At 42.6% G+C, this 19,776-nt stretch overlaps 3 protein-coding genes across 3 annotated transcripts in view; 1 reads left to right on the top strand and 2 right to left on the bottom strand.

The window, feature by feature from the left end:
* Positions 1 to 82: 82 nt before the first annotated feature.
* On the bottom strand, positions 83 to 4,677 carry LOC139212183 (cleavage and polyadenylation specificity factor subunit 3). The gene is made up of 18 exons (XM_070842664.1): positions 4,592 to 4,677; positions 4,426 to 4,489; positions 4,092 to 4,189; positions 3,819 to 3,947; positions 3,560 to 3,737; positions 3,358 to 3,447; positions 3,116 to 3,266; positions 2,730 to 2,905; positions 2,456 to 2,614; positions 2,044 to 2,190; positions 1,790 to 1,942; positions 1,598 to 1,706; positions 1,338 to 1,436; positions 1,100 to 1,194; positions 858 to 945; positions 604 to 670; positions 411 to 507; positions 83 to 302 (listed from the first exon to the last, which is right to left on the bottom strand). The coding sequence occupies exons 1-18, from the start codon at positions 4,660 to 4,662 to the stop codon at positions 201 to 203; spliced, it is 2,073 nt and encodes a 690-aa protein (XP_070698765.1). The 5' UTR covers positions 4,663 to 4,677; the 3' UTR covers positions 83 to 200.
* A 384-nt stretch (positions 4,678 to 5,061) lies between these two features.
* On the top strand, positions 5,062 to 8,795 carry itgb1bp1 (integrin beta 1 binding protein 1). The gene is made up of 7 exons (XM_070842343.1): positions 5,062 to 5,150; positions 6,295 to 6,409; positions 6,497 to 6,575; positions 6,650 to 6,780; positions 6,926 to 7,018; positions 7,409 to 7,558; positions 7,702 to 8,795. The coding sequence occupies exons 2-7, from the start codon at positions 6,338 to 6,340 to the stop codon at positions 7,771 to 7,773; spliced, it is 597 nt and encodes a 198-aa protein (XP_070698444.1). The 5' UTR covers positions 5,062 to 5,150; positions 6,295 to 6,337; the 3' UTR covers positions 7,774 to 8,795.
* A 1,767-nt stretch (positions 8,796 to 10,562) lies between these two features.
* asap2a (ArfGAP with SH3 domain, ankyrin repeat and PH domain 2a) overlaps positions 10,563 to 19,776 on the bottom strand; it is a 52,152-nt gene continuing 42,938 nt past the window's right edge. Inside the window, exons 17-28 of the mRNA XM_070841868.1 lie at positions 19,157 to 19,346; positions 18,861 to 18,946; positions 18,399 to 18,514; positions 17,451 to 17,518; positions 17,233 to 17,340; positions 15,988 to 16,204; positions 14,915 to 15,067; positions 14,441 to 14,546; positions 13,886 to 13,944; positions 13,666 to 13,745; positions 12,619 to 12,738; positions 10,563 to 11,214 (exon numbers count right to left, since the gene is read on the bottom strand). Of these exons, the coding sequence (XP_070697969.1) occupies positions 11,140 to 11,214; positions 12,619 to 12,738; positions 13,666 to 13,745; positions 13,886 to 13,944; positions 14,441 to 14,546; positions 14,915 to 15,067; positions 15,988 to 16,204; positions 17,233 to 17,340; positions 17,451 to 17,518; positions 18,399 to 18,514; positions 18,861 to 18,946; positions 19,157 to 19,346 (1,378 nt within the window). The 3' untranslated portion in view covers positions 10,563 to 11,139. The remainder of the gene's footprint in view (positions 11,215 to 12,618; positions 12,739 to 13,665; positions 13,746 to 13,885; positions 13,945 to 14,440; positions 14,547 to 14,914; positions 15,068 to 15,987; positions 16,205 to 17,232; positions 17,341 to 17,450; positions 17,519 to 18,398; positions 18,515 to 18,860; positions 18,947 to 19,156; positions 19,347 to 19,776) is intronic.

Consider the following 19,776-nt stretch of genomic DNA (forward strand, 5'->3'; position numbering starts at 1 on the left):
ACAGGTTCTCAAGTCAGTCAGTTCCACCAAACCAGAGAGGGTAAGTGCTTAAAGATGTGGATCCATAAATAGGTCAGTCATTCTTCAATCATCTGCATTGTGCAGATCCGTTTTTTGAGATAAAACTAGCTAAAATACCAGATCCTGGTAGTGTAGAGGCGTGGATGTCGGACTAGTGGATGTCGGTCACGTCTTTGCTCTCAGATGACCGGGTTGAGGGCGTCGTACAGCCGTTGCACCGCCAGCTCCACCATCTCTCTCAGGGAGTCGTCCTCTGTGCATTCGTCCTCGTAGCACACCGACTGAACGGGGGGAGAGGAAGTCAGTGAGAAAGATTAAAAACAACAATGCTGCACCAAAAACACTGTGCTGTGTCTTTGTGTGACACACTAGGCACTACACTTTTTTACCCTAGTTTCCAAGCAAATGTGAACCGTCTTCCTGTCTACTGTCACAGAGATGTTTTTACCATCACCGAAATCGACACAATCCTCTCCAAACATGTCCCTGAAGACAGAAAGATATAACGTCAGAACCAGAGATAAACCGAGGAACTGTTTTAAACAAGTTAGCATGGATTTAGAGAGCTTGTGTGCCACTCACTGCAACATGACTCCTAATCGGGTTTGGAAGATGTCCATGTCCATAATGGCACTCTGTGTCTCCATGACTGTTAATAAAACACAAGCTCAATGACTTTTAAATCACAATTAAATAAGACACAATGCAATGCAATAAGCTTTCCTTCAAGAGAAAGGTTCAAATAAAGCTTGAGTAGTTTGTGGTCTCCTCCCCACAGTTCAGAAAGCATTCGCAACTAAAGATGAACAGCAAACACAGCTGATTGCCAATCTGACCTTTCTGAGCCTTTGGGTTCGACTGGACTTCCAGCACTACAGTGGTGACAGCGTCGGCATACATGTCATTGAGCGGGTTAGCTATCCACTGAAACAGGAGATAAAGAGAAAAGCTGGTAGGTTGAAGAAGAAGAAGACTTACAGTTCATCAGGTTGCCACATAATCATGTGATTAGACAGAGGGCAGAGACAAGTCTTGCTCTCCTGCGTAAGACTAAGACAGAACCAGCCCGAGCGCTCACCTCCAGCAGCACCATGCCGACCTCGTGGATCAGAGTGATATTTTTAAAGATCTTCAGAGTGTTCTTCTCGGTCCCATCCAGCTCCTCCACATCACCTGAGATAAGAGAAAAGACCGCCACACTCAGAACCGCTTTAAAAATATGTATGTTCTTCACGAATGGGCCCAAAACAAGACTGTACTGACAAATATACTCGCAGAAATGGAAAGCGAACATTCACAGATATCTGCAGTCTCACCGGTGAGGTTCCTCAGATGGCAGACGAGCAGTGAGTAAGGTCCGGTGAAGGGGATGGCCTGGGACTGTTTCACTGTGCTCATGGCCAGCTCTGTGTACGCTGCAAAACAGACCAGCGGGTCACATCCCGATGCCTCACTTGATTGTCAAATATTAAGAGAAGGGGAGCTGTGAGTAGGGAGACTGTTGATTTCTGAGGTGCCCTGGAGCAACAGAACAAATATCTCTAGGGACAGTTTGGAGAACTCAAAAGAAACTTACTAGAAAGGTCAGAGGGGTTGAGGATGTGGTAGTTGAAGTTCTTTTTCACCAGTATGCCTGACACCCTCTGGCCCTGAACACACTTCTTGTCTGCCAGAGAGCCCATCACCTGACAGAGGAGCATTGTTAAACCAGAAGGAACCATAAAAATCCAATAGTCTTCAGAGAGAAGAAAAAATACAATTTATTGACCTTGGCCAGTTTCTCCCCTCTGAAGTTTAGGGTGACAGCTTCTGTGTTGCGGGGGTTGTGGACTTCGATGTGGACTTGATCATTATCCTCATACTCCCTGATCAGTGCAGCCTTCAGACGGGCCATCTCATTCTGCTCCCCGTGGACCAAGATCTGAAGATAGTCGGGAGAGTCAATGATTTTCATGTATAACTGATATTAATAAAGCGTACAGACAAATGACAATATTAAAGTCAAGTCAATCAATCAAGTACCACATGTGGTGGTTTTAGAGCCCTGATGAACTCGCTGGTCTGCTGGTAGTCAGTGTGGGCAGAGAAGGAGATGTAGTCCACCGACATCTTCAGCTGCAGCTTCTGTCCTGACATGGTGGTGATCTCCTCCGGCTCTGACATGATGTGCTGCAGAGAGCGCACGACACGCCACAATAAGCTGCTGACATTCTACATCCACTCTTTCTATAGACACATCCGATTTGAGATTTGAAACCAGAAAACTGCACCGAATTCAAGTTATACACAGTACAATGCGCAGTGAAATGTTCTGTTTCTATCTGTCTATGAATGATGATTGAATGGTGACGAATGACGGCACTTTTATCCAAGAAACCATTTGCATTTGTCTATTATTAACCCAAAGTTGCGCTTCACATGCCGTCTGTCTGACCTTGGCCAGTGTGCCTTCTACACAGTATCCAGCGATGATGACTCCGTTCCTCTTATCGGTGCACCAACTCTCAAAGAGCTCTCTGGAGAGCCCGCTCTGCATCATACCCGGAGACGCCATCACCACACTGGGGCCGATGTCATCAAAGTGATCCATGCTCTGGAACGAACAGACACCACAGTTATAGCTATTCAGCAGGCTTTTTCACTCCACACTGAGACGATGAACGTGACGACTTAACCGTCTGGGTGTCTGTGAATGTAGAGCTCTCTACCTTGAGGTTGCTGATGTGCTTGAAGACAAAGGGGTTGTTGATATTGATGGCCTTGCGGATCTTGTCGTTCATAGCGTTGACGTAGGTCTGGTACACGGCCATGCACTTCTTAGCCAGGGATGAAGCATAATAGATGGGGATGTCATGGAGCTCAGGGTGGTTCTGCCAGTACTCATCTACAGGAGAACGTAAAACACAATCTTACAGAGTCCTAACACTATAACACAGATGCAAAAAATAAAAATACTTTTACAGAGGTGTAAACACAATCCAAATATTCAGGTCTTAAATGTTACCCTAGAAGCTAAAAATTATTTTTGGACTTTCTTGAAATTGCCAATTTAGAGGCAGAATCCAAATCGGAGGGGTCACATATGACTTCTCACCCAGGATGAGCAGCAGTTCCTGGGCCCGTCCCAATGCAAACACAGGGATTAAACAGCGGCCTTCTCTGTTGACAATGTCGTGTACTGTGTTGCAGAACCGAGCTTCACGTTCCTCCCTCTTTTCATGGATGTGGGTGCCGTAAGTCGACTCCTGCGGAAAAGAATAACAGGATTTACCATGTTGTGATCACCTAGGGATCCATTAAAAGCTCTGTTCACTGTGAATTTAATGTTTAGCATACTATGATTAAGATGTCAGGTTTGACGCTAGGGATCTCAGCCGCCATCAGATGCCTATCCTCTTGTCTGGAGAAGTCTCCTGTGTACAGCAGCTTGGGAGGGGAAAAACAGACAGACAATGGGCTTACTTTTTATGCACCAACAGGACTCTCTGTAAGAAACAAAGAAGTTGATATACATGAAATAAAATACAAGAATCATTACCTTGACTCCAGCTATTTCGATCATGAACATGGCAGCTCCCAGCACATGACCAGCGTGGTAGCACCAGAACTTGATTCCAGCCACTTCCTTGACCTCGTGGAAGTTGATGGTCTCAATCTTATCCATGCTCTCCTCCAGGTCAGTCTCAGTGTACAGCATGTCATCTGCAGAAATGTTGCTGCAACAAATCACAGAGATTATTGTAGGTACGGACTGAATCGGAAGAGCACTCCGTCATGATGCCGGCTCCTGCTCCTACCTGACTTTGACGTAGTCTGACAGTAGCCAGCGGTAGATGGCCTTAGTGGCGTGGGTCATGAAGGTCCTGCCTTTAAAGCTGGTTTTCTGGAGGAACCAGGGCAGTGCTCCACAGTGATCCAAGTGGAAACTAGTAAGAGGATACACCAACATCCAATGAATATAATCAACATAGAATACAAGAAGAAGAGCATAGTTTAGTAAGGAGACTACGACTACAGACGTGATTGAGCATCTTTGATTTATTTATTTAAAATAGAACGGGAAGACTCACTGGCTGATGAGCAGCAGGTCTATCTCTGCTGGGTCGATCAAGTCTATGTAGGGGAGAGCATCCATTCCCTCTAAGCCAGGGTGGATGCCACAGTCCAGCTGCCAACAAACATGACTATATTTATATCACCCAGGATAATCCACTCAGTGTCAGTGCTGCTTCTCATGGAGTGTAGGGTATGTAAACTCAACACAGCAAGCAGTTGAACCACAACAGAAAAATTAAAACACCTGAAATAATAACAAAAGCCTGCATATTAGAGCCAGCACAAAGCAACAACATGGACCTACATGTTGTTATGAAATATTGTTATTAAGGGGACAAAAATATTCACCATAATTTTCCTTCCTTTGAACTCCAGGATGATGCATGACCTCCCAACCTCCTGACCAGCACCTCTGTGGTCACACGAGAAAATAGCATTTTAGCTAACGTTACATTCATTCATTGCTCTTAAATGTTAACCTTTATTCACAAAAAAATAATACAAATTAACTCACAGTGGACGAATTAGGAGCTGGTCACTCTCCTCTGCGGGGACAACCACCTCTACTTTTCGTTTTGCAGCCATTTGTGTGTTAAATGTTGCAGGTGAATTTGAAAATAGATATAATAAATCCGGTCATAATACTGTAGTGAATGAATGAGAGGGGGGCGACCTCTCGGAGCGTCACACTTCCGGTGTTGTGCCAAAATATCACCGATGGGAACCAAAAGCGTTGGCGATAGTTCCGGAATGTACGTTCTTGTTACAACGAATTCACATTAAAAAAAAAAAATGTTACAAGAAACACGGTAATCATAAATATATGTATAAAAACAGCAAGCCTTATACACAGATAATAATATATAACACCCACAGGCCTTTCGGCTCGATATTAAACTTCAGAGATGCTTTTTCTTAAATGGTTGAGCGATTCGTTGCGTCCCCTTTAAGTGTTGTTGGGTGTAGGCTGTGAAACTCCGAGAAGCTCAAGAGTCAAAGTGAAGGTAAACAGAAAGCTCCTTTGAAGAAATTTAGCTCCAAACGGCGCGCTGAGTGGGACACGGTACAAGCAGGTAGGCTAACTCTACTGAATATGTTGCGTGTGTGTTTTCCGCCCCTTGTGAAAGTGCTTGGTCTCTCTCTCTCTCTCAACTTGAAGTGAAGTGTGAAAATAAATGCGGTGCTCGACACTTAAGGTGGAGTAGGACGAGTTTCATCCAAACATTTGCTTATTTTTTAAACCTGGTTTGTACTTTATGGCTAAGGAGTTTTCTGCTAACTAATTATGTGGCTTATCGCTGGTTAGCTAAATGGTGTAACCTGTTGATGGTGGTGTCTGGTGTGTCATTTAAGTCGTGGCGGCTCTGTTGTAAATGTTTTACTCCAGCACAGATGCTGCAGCAATGTTTTACTCCGACATGATGGAGGCAGAAGATACTGTTACACTAGCAGGTGTAACAGATAAACTGGTGTCCCTTTGACCTGGTGCCCCTTTGTGACCTCATTAGCTGCTGGTTATTTTCCACAAATATTACCAGCATTTGAAGTCTTATTATTTACTCAGTTCTGTAAATACCACAGATATACTATTTATTACGATGTTATATTAACATATATTGTTATAACAAGCAGGCGTTTCTTTTATGTCCCCTCTTCAAGGGAGAGGCCTATGAATTAAAAATGCTGAATTACTCTTGCAAAATTAAAGTGGAGTATGGTTAAGTGAAATTGAAAGTGAAACGTGACTTTGACTTTAGTGTTTATACTCGGTGTTTACAAAGTTTTTATGTTTTGAGGACAGAGCTCAAAATCTTATGGATTTATGCTTTTGTTTTGAAACACGGTTGATTTTTAGTCCAGATTTAATAATCCTGACATCAGATTACAGGATAGATTGGTTTTCTGAAGCCAACTCTGAACTGGGAAAAACTGATTTCCAGTATAAACTGAAGTTAGACACACTTATTTCTCTGTGAGATTGAAATGTCTTACTTGTTGATATTTTTAATCATATTTGTGGTTATTTTTATTAGGATTTCTGTGTGTGTGTGTGTGTGTGTGTGTGTGTGTGTGTGTGATAATTGCTTTTGAGAAACTGAATTGTCTTGTGTTTGTTCTCAGGTCTCACTTGCAAAAGAGGTCTTGATCTTAATGGGACTTCCTGAATAAATATATTATAATGTGTCGTTTCTAATGCTGTGGTCCGTGATGACTCAGGTTGGCGAGGCTGGAGGGCTGGATGTGGTCGTCATGGTGAACAATGTTCCGGAAGGTCAAAAAGCGCCACAGCAGCAGCAGCTCGCAAAGCAGTGAGATCAGCACCAAAAGCAAAGTACAGCAACATGCACACACGCACTAATGTTCGGACAGAGACACTTTTTCTCCTTCTTTAATTTAACCAATTCCTTCTCCTGTCCAGTCTGTGGACTCAAGTCTTGGGGGGCTCTCCCGATCCAGCACTGTCGCCAGCCTTGATACAGACTCCACCAAGAGCTCAGGTCAGTCTCTCTTTTCTCCTCTTCTTTCATTCCTTCCCTTCTCTTTTCTGATTATTAATGTACGCCCTCTGTAGGTAACAGCACGTCTGAAACGTGTGCTGAGTTCCGGGTGAAGTATGTGGGAGCCATCGAGAAGTTACAGTTTGACATGAGCAAGACCCTCCAGGCGCCGCTGGACCTCATCAACTATATCGATGCAGCTCAGGTACGAAGCTGGAGGAAGATAGTGGCACGCTTCAGTCAGCAGGGATTGCTTTCCCAGCCCCTCCAGGCTTACAGCAGTCAATATCACATCACTAATTTACGACATGAAGGAGAAGATGGTGTAAACATTCTGCTCCTTTTCACAGCAAGATGGAAAGCTGCCCTTCGTGCCTGGAGAAGAAGAGATGATTCTGGGAGTGTCAAAGTACGGAGTCAAAGTGGCCTCTCTGGACCAGTGTGTGAGTAGAAAAGCAGTGGAAAAGTGATTTACTATACTTCAGTTTGAATGGTCATTGATTACACGCTGCAGTATTGCTGCATCATCAATACAGCCAAACACCATGGTTATGAATTCAGCATCAATATATATCTCAGACATGGTTCTGTGCAAAGCTGCTGACTCAAATATTTCAGCATTTCCCTTGATGTTTCATCCACATTACCCATTTCATTTGAACAGACGCAGTGTGAGCTGATTTTGAGTAGAGCTCTGGTGTAGTGCTGCACTCTGAGACCACACTGATCGATGATGATTATCTTTCTTAACCACGTAATACAAATGGAGATGAAATGTACGCTTGATCTAACGATTTAGTAAAAGTGCTTTTTAACTGTACCTCTGTGGCCAGGACGTGCTGCATCGCCACCCTCTGTACCTGATAGTGCGAATGTTGTGTTACGATGACGGCCTGGGTGCGGGGAAGAATCTCCTCGCCCTCAAAACCACTGACGCAAAGCAAGAGGAGTGCAGCATCTGGGTGTACCAGTGCAGCAGCTCAGTGAGTGTGATCAGTCACAGAGTGAAACATTTTACTGAATCAGTAATAGTGAAAAAAAGAAACAATCTATCTGTCTTTCTGGGGTCGTCCATCCTGTCAATGAATGCTGTTTTTTTTTTTTTTTTTATCATCTGTCCAAACAGGAGCAGGCTCAGTCCATTTGCAAAGTGCTGTCGGCTTCTTTTGACTGCGCTCTGACATCAGACAAGTCCTGAGGCCTGAGAGATGGACGGGAGCCGAGATATATCTTGAAGAGAAATGAAACAACGGGAAAACCAGCGTCTGTAAATCAGGAGACAACCTTGGCTCCATTGTGACTGCCGAGAAATCGCAACCATTTCCCTTTTCTCCAACTTTTCTTTCTTTAATAGATACAAATGCGTGTTTTTCCATGTTAGTTTGCAGGAAAAACATGATTCATGTACCATCACCTTCCCATCAATCCGCAGTCGAAACCGAGCTATTGTGAACTCGTCTGAATCATTTCCTTTACTGCATTTATTCCTCAGATGTTTCACGTAAAGTCCAAAGCGAAAAAGAAACTTCAGAGAAAAGGAAAATGATTTTTTTATGCATCGGAATACACAGCTTTCAGCAATCACTTGTGAATCAATCATGTTTACTATAAATTATGGTACATAATGTTGTAATGATGTCAGCATATTTCATGGGAGACATTAATCAGCGGAGAAACAACACGTTACACAGATTTGACAACATGCGCACGGTTCGATTCTCCTCATGTGGAAACCACTCAGATCCTTCTTTAAGTTTAGAAATCTTTTTGTATCCCTTTGTGTGATCTATTGGGTTTTTCACAGACGAACAGCACTGGTACAATAGCAGTCGTTGGTCTACATTTTACTTAATGGTACATTATAGAGACGCTTTACTGTTTTTTGACTTTTATTGTATCTTAATTTAAATTTATTTGTACAGCAAGTTTCTTGGTAACGAATCCTTGATGTGTTTTTTGATTTGTTAAGTTCTCGTTTTTAACATAACGATTAAAAATGCATCAGATCCAGTCGACTTGCTGACACATAAAACCAAACAGACTTTTAGAAGCATATGAACATGTTTACAGTCGTTGTACTAACTTGACTTCGCCTTGTACGTAATAATAGCCCCAATAATTCTTCTTCTTTGTCTGGTCCTCCTGCACAACATGGTCCGGTCAGGATCTGGTTAAAAACGTGTGACAAGGAAATAAAAGAATTTCATCTGGTACAATAAATGAGTGGAAGGTTTTTGTTTGTTTTTCTTTATTTTCTTTTTGCATCATCTTCTCTTTTGAGTGTCTTTTATGCTTGGCTGATAAATTATATTGCTAAAAAAATGATTTCTTCCCAAAACTATGGCACAATGTGTTTTTACACTGCAAACATGCTGAAATATTCCCCATGAGAGGGCGCTCTTGATACATCATTGGACTTCTACCAAGACAAATCAATGGTGTTCCATTTGCAAAAGTCTGGTTATTAGAAAAAGTAGTTGGACTAAGAAAGACTTGAGAGTGAAATATTGTATTGTAATATTATTGCTGCCAGCAATAAGTTGGTAAAAGCATTATTATTTGCACAAATGCCTGATAAATTCCTTCGTACTCTCAAGAAACAGACCAAAGCCTTGTATTATTTCATATTTTATTATTCCAGTTTCATTTTCCCCATGTACTTGCACAATAGAGTTAAGAGTCACTGCAGTGATCCACAGACAGTTAATGAGAATGAATTAAGTTTATTTTCCCAGTTATGTGTGTGTGTTTTCAGCACACACACACACACACTCACACAGGTCCAGCTGAGGTCGTATCTGTAATTGCTCATCACCACAGCTCATTAAATTAAAAAAACATTTACTGTCCAGGTTAGCTCTGCTCTTTTTTTTTTTTTTACATTTAAATATCAACAAAACAAAACCAAATCTATTTACACAAATAGATTAAATCTTCCTGTTTCCAGTGAGTTCATATTAAACACAATGAAGGGAGCGGATCAGCTAGTCACACGCTTCTCTTCTTGTCATTCACAAATCCACAGAAGGCTCTGGTTTCAGGTTAAATGCCTAAATATCAACATTATGAACAGAAAGAGTTGCTCTGCAACCAAAATGAAGTTAATTACACTGAGTGTTTTATATTTCTCTCATAACACTATTGATAAACTTGTCTTTCTACATATCAGGACCCCAGAGATGAGAGGCTAAAGCTGTAGGGAGGATATTCCTTTGTCTCTCTGCCTGCTTGTACACAGTGTCAAAGATAAGAGACTGAACTCAGCTCCAAAATCAGCCTGTCAGTCTGAATGCTCTCAGAGGGGAAGCAACAAAAGTCAGAGAGCTACCTCCTGCTTTACAACACATTCCCAAGCTCTCCTTTTTTTTTTTTTATTTTCTCCTATTTCAATATTCTTTAATTCGCAGCTTATTGTGAGCAGATGAGACACACACACACACACATAAACACTTCCTATTCCTCTAATAAGGCAGATGACAGGCGAAGACGGCCTGAGGCGTCAAACTCGGCATAAAAGGGTAATTACTGGCTGCTGCAGCTCCAGTCAGTGCAGGAGGAAGAGCTGGCGTGTTGCTGTTCAATATTATCCACAATGAAACCGTACAGGCTGTGTGTGTGTGTGTGTGTGTGTGTGTGTGTGTGTGTGTGTGTGTGTGTGTGTGTGTGTGTGTGTGTGTGTGTGTGTGTGTGTGTGTGTGTGTGTGTGTGTGTGTGTGGTGTGTGTGTGTGGGAAAGCATTTGTAGAAGATTGATAGCTTGGAATTCATTTGCAGCTGCATCACCCTACACACTTGTGAGAAAGTAGTTTTTCTCAGGTGTGATGAGTTGGAGGCTATTTTCACTTTTTTTTTTTGCCCGTTTCGAGGCCGGTCTGTCTTTGAAAACGGGGACAGGGAAGCGCTCCCTTGGGTGCAGCTTCTAGCATATTCCAGGGTTAACTTAGCACCATTAGGAAAGCCTCCAAACAGGAGGGCTACTACAGAGTTGGAAAGTCGCACCTATAAGCAGGTAGGCATTTAAAATCGCTCATGCACACAGGTGGAATGTAAGCATGTTTACAATGTTCACATTTATAGTTGTTAGTAAGCTCAAACACGTGGCTCTAGTCTTGTCTGTACAACGCAGCTGAGCGGGAAAAGGATGAAATGAATACTGTAGATATAACCTTCATTATGTGACAAGTCGTCTCACGTTGTAACAAGGATAAAGACAAGGAAAGTGCATTTATTGCGAGAGGTCGTCCACTACAATCATTGTTTTTTTTTTTAAGTCTTAAAGAGTCTTCGTCAGAAACATTAACAGCAAGCAGTAAAACCACATACAGTCCCACGGGTCCCCGAAAGGAGCGACACCCAGACTTTCTGGTGCCGAGGTGATGATACAGCAGTGACAGTTTAACAAGCTCGCAGATGATGCCAGAGACGCCGAGAACGACGTTGATGATAAGGATGGTGATGTCGACGACAAACACTGGGGCGATGGAGGATGTTGTGGCAGACAGAGAAGGGCGAAGGAGGGACGCTGCGTGGCGTAGGGCTTCCTGAGAGCCGCAGAGGGGAAACGCTCAGTCAGCGATGAAGTGTACAAATGTAACCGGGAAGGCTCCTCTCCTCGTTGGATCGCCTTCGATGTGACCCAGCTGTGAAGAAGCAGGACAAAGGTGACGTCAGAGGATGATCAAAATGCAGCGCCAACTCTGAATATTCAGAACTGGAGTCGGTTTGGTTCGAATGAAACTGAATCGCTAAATCATGAAACTGGTTTTCAACAAAATATATTGCCTATAGCAGAAACACAACATTAAAACCACCACTAAACACTAAGGCTGGGCAAAAAAAAACTCATTTCTGATCAATCCCTATTGAATGACTCAATACAGATCCCTAAAAAAAAAAATAATAATCTGCCTCTGTCTGTATGTGGACATTTGCACTAAATACAATGTGTAAACTGTTCTAACTTGTAATAAATGGCACAGTTATCAATGTGTGATGTGTAAAATGTCTTCATAGTGGAAATAAATCTGTAATATTGTATTTTTTTTATGCTGTAAATTAATCTAATCACACTTGCATTGAATCGGGAGATCAGTATCAACATCCAGCCCTAACAAACACCATCTAATGGAGCACACAGAGTGGACTATGAGAGTCTAAAACACAATAAATATCTCAGAAATTCTTACAACGACATTCCCACATTACATTACCTTGGCCGGTAAGGAAGACAGTACTTATTATGTCCATTTAAGCCATTTTAAACATCTTCTACACCTGAAAATAAAAAGCTAGGACATGTTTCTGCTCCAGCAATGTTTAGATGAAGCTAAAGCTCAGACATGAAAAGGCACTGAGGAAATAAATACAGTACAATTAGCAGTTTTTAATACAGTCTAAAATTAAACACACAGCAGAATGAAAACTTCTAACTTCTACAAACAACGAAATACACTTCACACATGACTCATTTGACTTCTCCTACAAAATACTCCCATTCTTAAGAATTTGGTAGCTTGAATCATGCGACTGGCTTGTTCTCCCCCTACGAGACTGATTTAACTTACAACTTGAGCACCACAGTGACAGTCACTGCTGCTTCATCCCGTCTTGGCGCTGCCTCATTACTGTGCTTTTATTTCCATATTTCAGCGCACAGAGAGTGATATCGCTGCCGAGTGCGGGGAACTCAGGGGACTTTGGGGTCCATGCAGGGACACGGAGAGAGTGACTAAATACGGTCATATCTGCAGAGGTGGCTCAGAGGAAAACAAGTTGCAGCTGGTCAATGTTCACACAAGAGGCTCCACAGAGGAAGCAACAGCAGGCGGAAAAAGAGGAGGAGGGGGGATATCGGCCAGAATGAGGTCATGGCTTTTTGCTTCAGCCACCATGGTTACCGAGTGCACCGACTTGGGACCGGAGTGGGACACAAGTTGGACCGGGAGCGCTTTGTGCTTTACTCTTGAGAACATATGGATATGTGTCCAAAATACAAAAACACGCAACTGAAAAACACCAAATTTGGCAGCACGAGCGATACTGACCCACCACTCCTGGTCCTCCTCTCCATCCACCACGATCACCTCGCCCTCAGAGAAGGTCAGCTCATCCGGGTTGTCGGCGACACAGTTGTAGATGGCTTTCACTCGCTTCGGCCTCTGCTTCTGAGAGACAAAACAAAGCACACACACAGGTTTGCTCAAGTTTGTGCAGAAGGGACAGAAAATCACGTTCGGCAGATGCAGTGACACATTCAATCTATTCTTTATGTCTCCTTTTCACTTTTTTTTCACTATTGGGATGTCCAGTTACATACAGGACAAAGCTCCACGGGACCATTACGCACAGTGTCCTCTGGTATTGCTCCTTTTTTGAGATTTTTTCCTTTTTCCAAATTGAGGCTCTAAAAGCAGATAGTGTTGTATGTTGTATAGATTGTAAAGCCCTTTAAGGTAATTTTGTAATTTGTGGGCTCTGAAGGCTGAATGGCTGAAAATACTCTGTCTTCTGTAAATATAATCTGATATCAACCATTTCAGTGGAAGCCTTACATGCAAGTTCTTTATAAATTCTTTATTAGTTCATACTGCTTGTGTGTATTTTGTGCACCACTGACCAAATGAAATTATATCTTTGCACAATAAAGATAAATGTGATTTTGATTAAGGTTTAACGGCTGAAAAAGATCTGCAACTACTGGATGGAAGAACTCTGAGAGGCTCTGAGGCACAAAATGAGACCAGAAAGAAATTGCTATAAATGTTGGATTCTCCTTTCACTGACAAACTAAAAGAAATATCGTTGGTCTTCGTTATTGTGCACTAGAAAAACCCTAAATGAGAGCTTAAAAGCTTTTCTACAAAAACTGAGAGAGAAGCTCTTTGCCTGTTAAAACACAGGAAGGACATTTAGTGCACAAGACAGTGGAAACACTGAGACAATAGGCCGACCTGGGAGTTACTCAACACTAATAACTGAATAAACCATGACTTGGAAAATCAGCCAGTGACTCCTTACAACAGTATGAATGAATAAGCACTTTACAGTCAACAATATCTGGATGATAATGAGAGGAAGAACGTGGGACTCACTGGGTAGGCCCTCCTCGGCATGGGGGCTGGAGGCAGAGACTGACCTACGGAGTTCGGGGGGGATCCTGGCACTTCCTTAGCTGGAACAGGAAGAGGAAATTATATCACAACGACAACAAAACGTTTCCACAGAAGAAACAGGACTTGAGAGAGAGTAAAACAGCTTGAATATAATTCAACAGAAGTTAGAATATTTTGGCTCCGTTATCTGTATACTCACCCGGTCTTTCAATAGATTGTGTTCGATTTAGAGGCCCTCTGTTGAAGTTCTTATCATTGCTGTAAAACACAAAAAGAATGTAGAAAATAGTGCTCTCATCAACAAAATAATAGTCATATAAAGACAAGTATCTAACAGAAAGAACTGTCCTGCTCTTTAGGAGCTCTCAACAGCTCTGTTACAGATTTATTACAGCACTATCAGCCCTGTGGGAGATAAAAAGACAAAAGGCCGACTGTGGAGGAGAGTTACTGCTCGTCTGGCTCGATGCAGAGCTTAGCCTGGAAGCTAATGAAGCGGTTAAACGGAGGACATGCCGGCTCATTCGTCTTGAGAAACAGACGACACTTTACAAGACAAGCGTTCACAACAGCGAGATACAGACGCCTGCGCTAATGGATAACGTTGTTTATGTGGAGTGAATTTTATGAATCTATTGTCTTCCTGTGTGGCTAATGAGGCTTCAAAAAGGCCACTGAACACTGACTGCAGCCTTAAACAACTACATTGTATTTACATGTCTACGCTGATTTTATATTATTTCTAATTATTTACCCTGCAGGAGATTTAGGTGGTGCTGCTCTGGACCCCAGTGGTGCCTGACCCGACTTGGACTGTATGCTCATGGCCTCCATCTTCGCCACAGGAGCAGAACCAAGACCTGGAACACATAGTTACACAACTTGGTCGCTTTTTCTTTAATATTGTTGCAAACCGAACAGCATGTTGGATCTTTGAGCTGATATTTGCGAGGTGAGACTGTAGTGTGCAAGTTATTGGTCAGGTGATTGATTCCTATATTTTTAAACAGTGTGAATTTGTCTTCATATAATTAAGGCAGGTGTAATTGGTAAGTCCTTTCAGATTACACACACAAGTCCTAAGCGTATGCCCCTTGGTTATTGTAAAATGGAACATTTAAATGCCTCCTGACAGAAACGCTAACACTAATGTTCCACTATTCTATAAAAATATGCCTTCGCAGTGCTCAAGTTTAAGGAGGAAGAGTGGGTGTATTGGGGTCCATACCTCCTGTTGAAGTGAGTCTCATGGGGGGAACCGGAGGGTGCATGTTGGGGGGGTCTGAGGATGACCGCTGGCGGCTAATCAGGTCTAAAGAACCGGGCTTCCAGCTGGTGGATGCTGAAGACTGACCGATCCCCCCCATACCGGATGACTGGACTGAGGAACAGAGGCAGAGAAAGAGAAGGTTTATTATGATAGACGTCAGAAGACAGAGAGAGACAGAGACAGAGAGACAGAGACAGAGAGAGACAGAGACAGAGAGAAAGAGAGAGAGAGAGAGACAGACAGAGAGACAGAGAGAGAGAGAGACAGAGAGAGAGAGAGAGAGCATGTTGCCAGAACCAGCGTCCACTTTAGAAGTCAAGCCATTTCCCTTTGAGTGTAATTGAGAGCGACAGTTAATGGGGAGAGGGAATGCGCAGAATGCCGGGGCTGGGGGCTGCGGTGAGGCGAGGTGGGCAACACAGCTGGTTGTTTCTCCTCCACTCTGTTGGCAGCACTCCAGACGGCCACTAATGTTATTAAAGACTGACTGTGGTGGACGAGTCACAAGTCTATTGGCCTGTAAAGCTATGATGAAGTTTTTTAGCAGAAATTCATCAGTAAAGGTTTTAGACAGAAGTAATATCTTTTTTTGTTTTAATGAAGCTGAATGTGGATTCCCAAAATAAATATTTTCAACATATAAAAATCCTGCCATATAGATTTCAAGTCACTTGGGTGACTTTATATAGTAAAGAGCTCCCCATCCATATGTTACCCATGTGACTTTTCTACTCCAGTACCCACAGACATCTGTGGTACTGAAAGAGGTCAAAGACAATAATGCCTGCATAGTAATTAACATAAAGGTTTTACAAGCCAGCGCTAAAGGGTCAAATGAGACCAGGTCCCCACGGATACTGTAGATCTAAATGTGATTGTTTGTCTGGGGCATATTTTAGACACACCGCTTCTCAAAAACAGACAAAGACGTCAGATTCAGATTAGAAAAGTTATCAGACTTATACAAACTTTATTATAATCTCTATTCTTAATTTACATTTGACTTTCATTCTTCTACTTCTGATTCTTACCCAGGTTCCTCGGGGGAAGGGGCGGAGCAGAGGTGGTGTTAGCCTGAGGCGGGCTGGTGTTCAGGATGGTGCCATAGGTCTCGTTGTTGACCAGGTTGGGCATGTAGGAGCGTTGCTTGTCCTTGAGGCCGGCAGCATCGCGGGCCGCAGAGCTCAGACCGCCGGTGCTCGGGGTGTAACAGCTGACCGGGCGCTCATCTCTGCGATGAGGGCTGGGCTGGAGGGGCAGCAAGAGGTCGGAGCATCAGTGTTGGCCAAAGGGAGGGTATGCGTGTCAGGATGAGAGACTTGTGATTACATAATGTGAGAATTGTAACGGGTCAGACATGGTCCATCAGATATTATCTCTTCACTGTCTGGGTTTAATATGAACACGGTTTTAGAGCACATGGAAGAGAAACTGGGCACGAGGAGGCATCAGGACAACATGACTAGCAACTACTTAAATGAGGAACTTTGTCATCTTTACCATCATCAAGTCTTTCCTTCTCTTTTTTTGTGGTTTGGCCACCTTCAAGTAGTCATATTTGGTTTAAAAAGTAACCAGTCATCACAGTAATTATCTTAAAATATTCACAAAAGCCTGCAAATTAAGCCATTAAACCCATTAAATGTGTCAACTTTCTGCAATATTTCCACATGTAACACAGAATCCAATCCACTCCTCAACCAATGCTGTTTAGGTTGAATGACAACACACATAAACAAACCAACGCCCCTACAAATGCTGAATGATCAGTGCTAATGGCACTGTCTTCGCCTCAACAGAGCCTCTAAAACTGAGATCTTACGAAAAACGTGTTTTACCCAAACTGACGCACTCCGACAAACAGTTTTTCCAGTTTTACTGAAAATCTAAACAAAAAAAGTCACCAAAGACAATTCATTTATTTCAAGAATAAAAAGAAAAAAACCTTCAGGCAGAAATCATTACAAAAACACTTGGGGTGGGAATGCTTTCTATGCCAAAGGCACGGATAAGAAAGTAGAAAAAGAATAAAGAATTCAGGTTTTAATCTTTGAAGGACAGCATCTGCTTTTTATTAATAGCAAAACAAAAGAAATTTGAAGTTCTGAAAGAAATTCTTTAAGGCCCTTCAAGATGTTTTTTAGGTTTAAACATCCCTAAATTTTAAACACTTTTCTTTAAAAATGCTCTTTTTATTTACTGTATTACTCTTGTTTTCTCTCCTAGCTGTATCGCACTTCGCAAATTTTCCTTCTGCTTACAAAAGTGTGTCTCACCTTCTCATCCAGATCTTCGTCACTTTCATCCAAGTCTTCGTGCTGCAGGCACCACTCATATTCCACATGGACGTGAGCGTTGAATTTTCCAGCTAGCGCTTGGTTCAACTATACACACAAACAAATCCAAAGACATACGGACACTCATGAGTGGCAGTTTCTTGCATGGAGGCCGTGTGTTTGCAGACATAAGCCAAGTCTAAACATAGTGAGCTCACCAGCTCCTCGCACTGTTGGTGTTTGAGCCTCCGAGCGATATCCAGCGGTGTCTCCCCGGCTTCATTAGCTGGAAGGGAAAACAACAGAAACATATAATCACACGCCACGTGAGCACAAACACACAGCCCATTTTCTTTCCTCCCATTTCACTGTGACATGAGAAATGTGTAATCAGACTGTTTCCCACACTAAACAACTCCCTGGTTTCTCTCTATCCTCCTCCTCTCTCTGTCTATTATCTGGCTGTGTTGTTGGTGTCAGAGCGCAGCAGAAAGATTGGTGTTGTGAGAAAGACTTGCCACGGTCCGTTGGCAAAGCCCGCACCTATGGGAACTAAACCTGAAAGACTTGGTCCAACGGGTGCATGTGAATGAGAGTGAGTGGGGATGAGAGGCAGCGAGAGAAAAAACCCTGTATGAGACAGTGGTGGAAGAAATATGCAGAACATTTACTAAAATGTAGAAAGGCTGTGCTACTACGGAGTCCCTTAAGGGTCCCGGCAAGAATTTTTTTGAGGACCACTTCTGCTTTACCTCGCAATACTTTTCTTCTTCCATTCCCTCCGAGCCATAGTGTATATCTATTTCTGCTCAGTTGCTCCCAGTGCAACAACCCAGTATGGATCAGGGGCTCACTGAATTTTACTTTGAAGTGGGCATTAAGTATTATTAAGTAAATGATGCATTCTTTCACTTATTTATAAATCTTAATTAGCTAAAACATGACTTGCGACCAGATTTAGTAGTTAGTCTAAAAACTCACTAGCCTACAACTAGCCAACTAGCACTAGAGCTATTAAACCTTAGGAAAAACTTGAAACACGTGAACTTATGATGGATTTAAGAATAGATGGTACAGCTGAATCCAAGCCTGAGAAAAGAGGAAAGAAAGAGACGGGCAGTGAACGCACCACAGCAGTGCTGTTCGGTGCTGGTGTGCTTGCTTACCGATCTCTATGGAGGCCTTCCCCCGCAGCAGCAGTTTCAGACATTCACTGTTGTCGGTCAGGCAGCAGTAGTGCAGCGCTGTGCTTCCTTTGACCGTCTGCTTATCCAAATTCAAACTGCAGAGGGACACAGACAGAGAGGAGAAAAGTTTCAATCTCAACCCTGGAGGTGAAAATGAAGCCTTGGAGTCTCCTGTCAAGCCCCCTGGATATCTAATATCCTCAAACTATCTAAAGACAGAAAAAGAAGAAAATAAGAAATAAGTGACCCCTGTTAATCCAATAAAATTTGAATATGTGTCAAAAAGAAAATCATTCCAGCAGCTTTTGGTGTCTTCTAATGGTGGTGTTTGCTCCACAGTCAGAAACAGTCCTAATCCATTCATCATATTTTATCCTGTAGGTGAATAAAACCGGAGTACAAATGTATTGTCATCCTCTGTCGTGTTCTCGCTTTGTTCACCTGTTCTGAGTGAGGAAGTCGACGATGTGAAGAGATGTTCTATCCACCAGCCTGACTGCGAGATGAAGGGCCGTCTCCCCTTGTTCCTGAAATAAAAAGATAAAACATTTACATCATTTAGTCATAATCCCCTGGGAATAAGAGGTGTTTGCAGAGAATCATGGAAGAAGGTGAAGAGTAAGAAGGATGCAACAGATTACAAGGAGAGGAAGTTGTCAAAATCCCGGTGGAAAAGCTACCTGGATGAAGTTTCAAAGTCATCATTAAAAGAAGAGTGAAGTGCTTTGTGTACTGACGTGTCCGTTGGCCAGAGGTATGGGCTCCATGAGGTCGACTCCCTCGGCGTAGACCTGGATGAGGGAGAAGATGTCCCGGGCCTTCACTGCGTCACACAGTGTGTGGAGCCGCGACGTCGCGTCTGGGCACTTCTTCCTAGCGTAACGTTTCTCGGTGTATTTGGCTGTGATGAAGTCTTTCCTCGCCTGCCTGGAGGGAGATGTGAAGAAGCAGTTGCTCAGTCACAGCTGACGGACAATTGATGGGCTCAACGTGAATGGACGTGATTGTGTATTAAAACTATTAAAACTGGGGATACACCAGTAAAGCCACTGATCATAACTGGTCAATAAACACAATGAAGAATCGATTTTTGGGATCAACTGATTAGTGCTTGATTGAGTTTCATAATTAGGTTTAAATTGCAAGGAAAAGCACAGATATAAAAATCATAAAAAGCATGATACAAAATTATACTGTTGTATAATCCATTTGTACTCTGTTAACTCGAGATAGATGTTTTATAGCAACTATCATCTGAAGTAGATCAAAATATTTATCATTTGGTGACAAAATCAGCTGATCAGCTGAATATATGCTACTACTCAGCTTTAACTAGAAAATGCCCTTTCTTGGGTTT

Source organism: Pempheris klunzingeri, chromosome 13, assembly GCF_042242105.1.
Source record: "Pempheris klunzingeri isolate RE-2024b chromosome 13, fPemKlu1.hap1, whole genome shotgun sequence".
In the NCBI taxonomy this organism is placed as follows: domain Eukaryota; kingdom Metazoa; phylum Chordata; class Actinopteri; order Acropomatiformes; family Pempheridae; genus Pempheris; species Pempheris klunzingeri.

Excerpts from the sequence above, each read along its gene's own strand:
- LOC139212183 (XM_070842664.1), bottom strand. The coding sequence starts at position 4,662 with ATGGCTGCAAAACGAAAAGTAGAGGTGGTTGTCCCCGCAGAGGAGAGT. Across the intron at positions 2,906-3,115 it reads GGAACTGCTGCTCATCCTGG|ATGAGTACTGGCAGAACCAC; the intron begins GTGAGAAGTCAT and ends GTTCTCCTGTAG. Across the intron at positions 1,707-1,789 it reads GAGGGGAGAAACTGGCCAAG|GTGATGGGCTCTCTGGCAGA; the intron begins GTCAATAAATTG and ends CTCCTCTGTCAG.
- itgb1bp1 (XM_070842343.1), top strand. The coding sequence starts at position 6,338 with ATGTTCCGGAAGGTCAAAAAGCGCCACAGCAGCAGCAGCTCGCAAAGC. Across the intron at positions 6,576-6,649 it reads AGACTCCACCAAGAGCTCAG|GTAACAGCACGTCTGAAACG; the intron begins GTCAGTCTCTCT and ends CGCCCTCTGTAG. Across the intron at positions 6,781-6,925 it reads ACTATATCGATGCAGCTCAG|CAAGATGGAAAGCTGCCCTT; the intron begins GTACGAAGCTGG and ends TCCTTTTCACAG.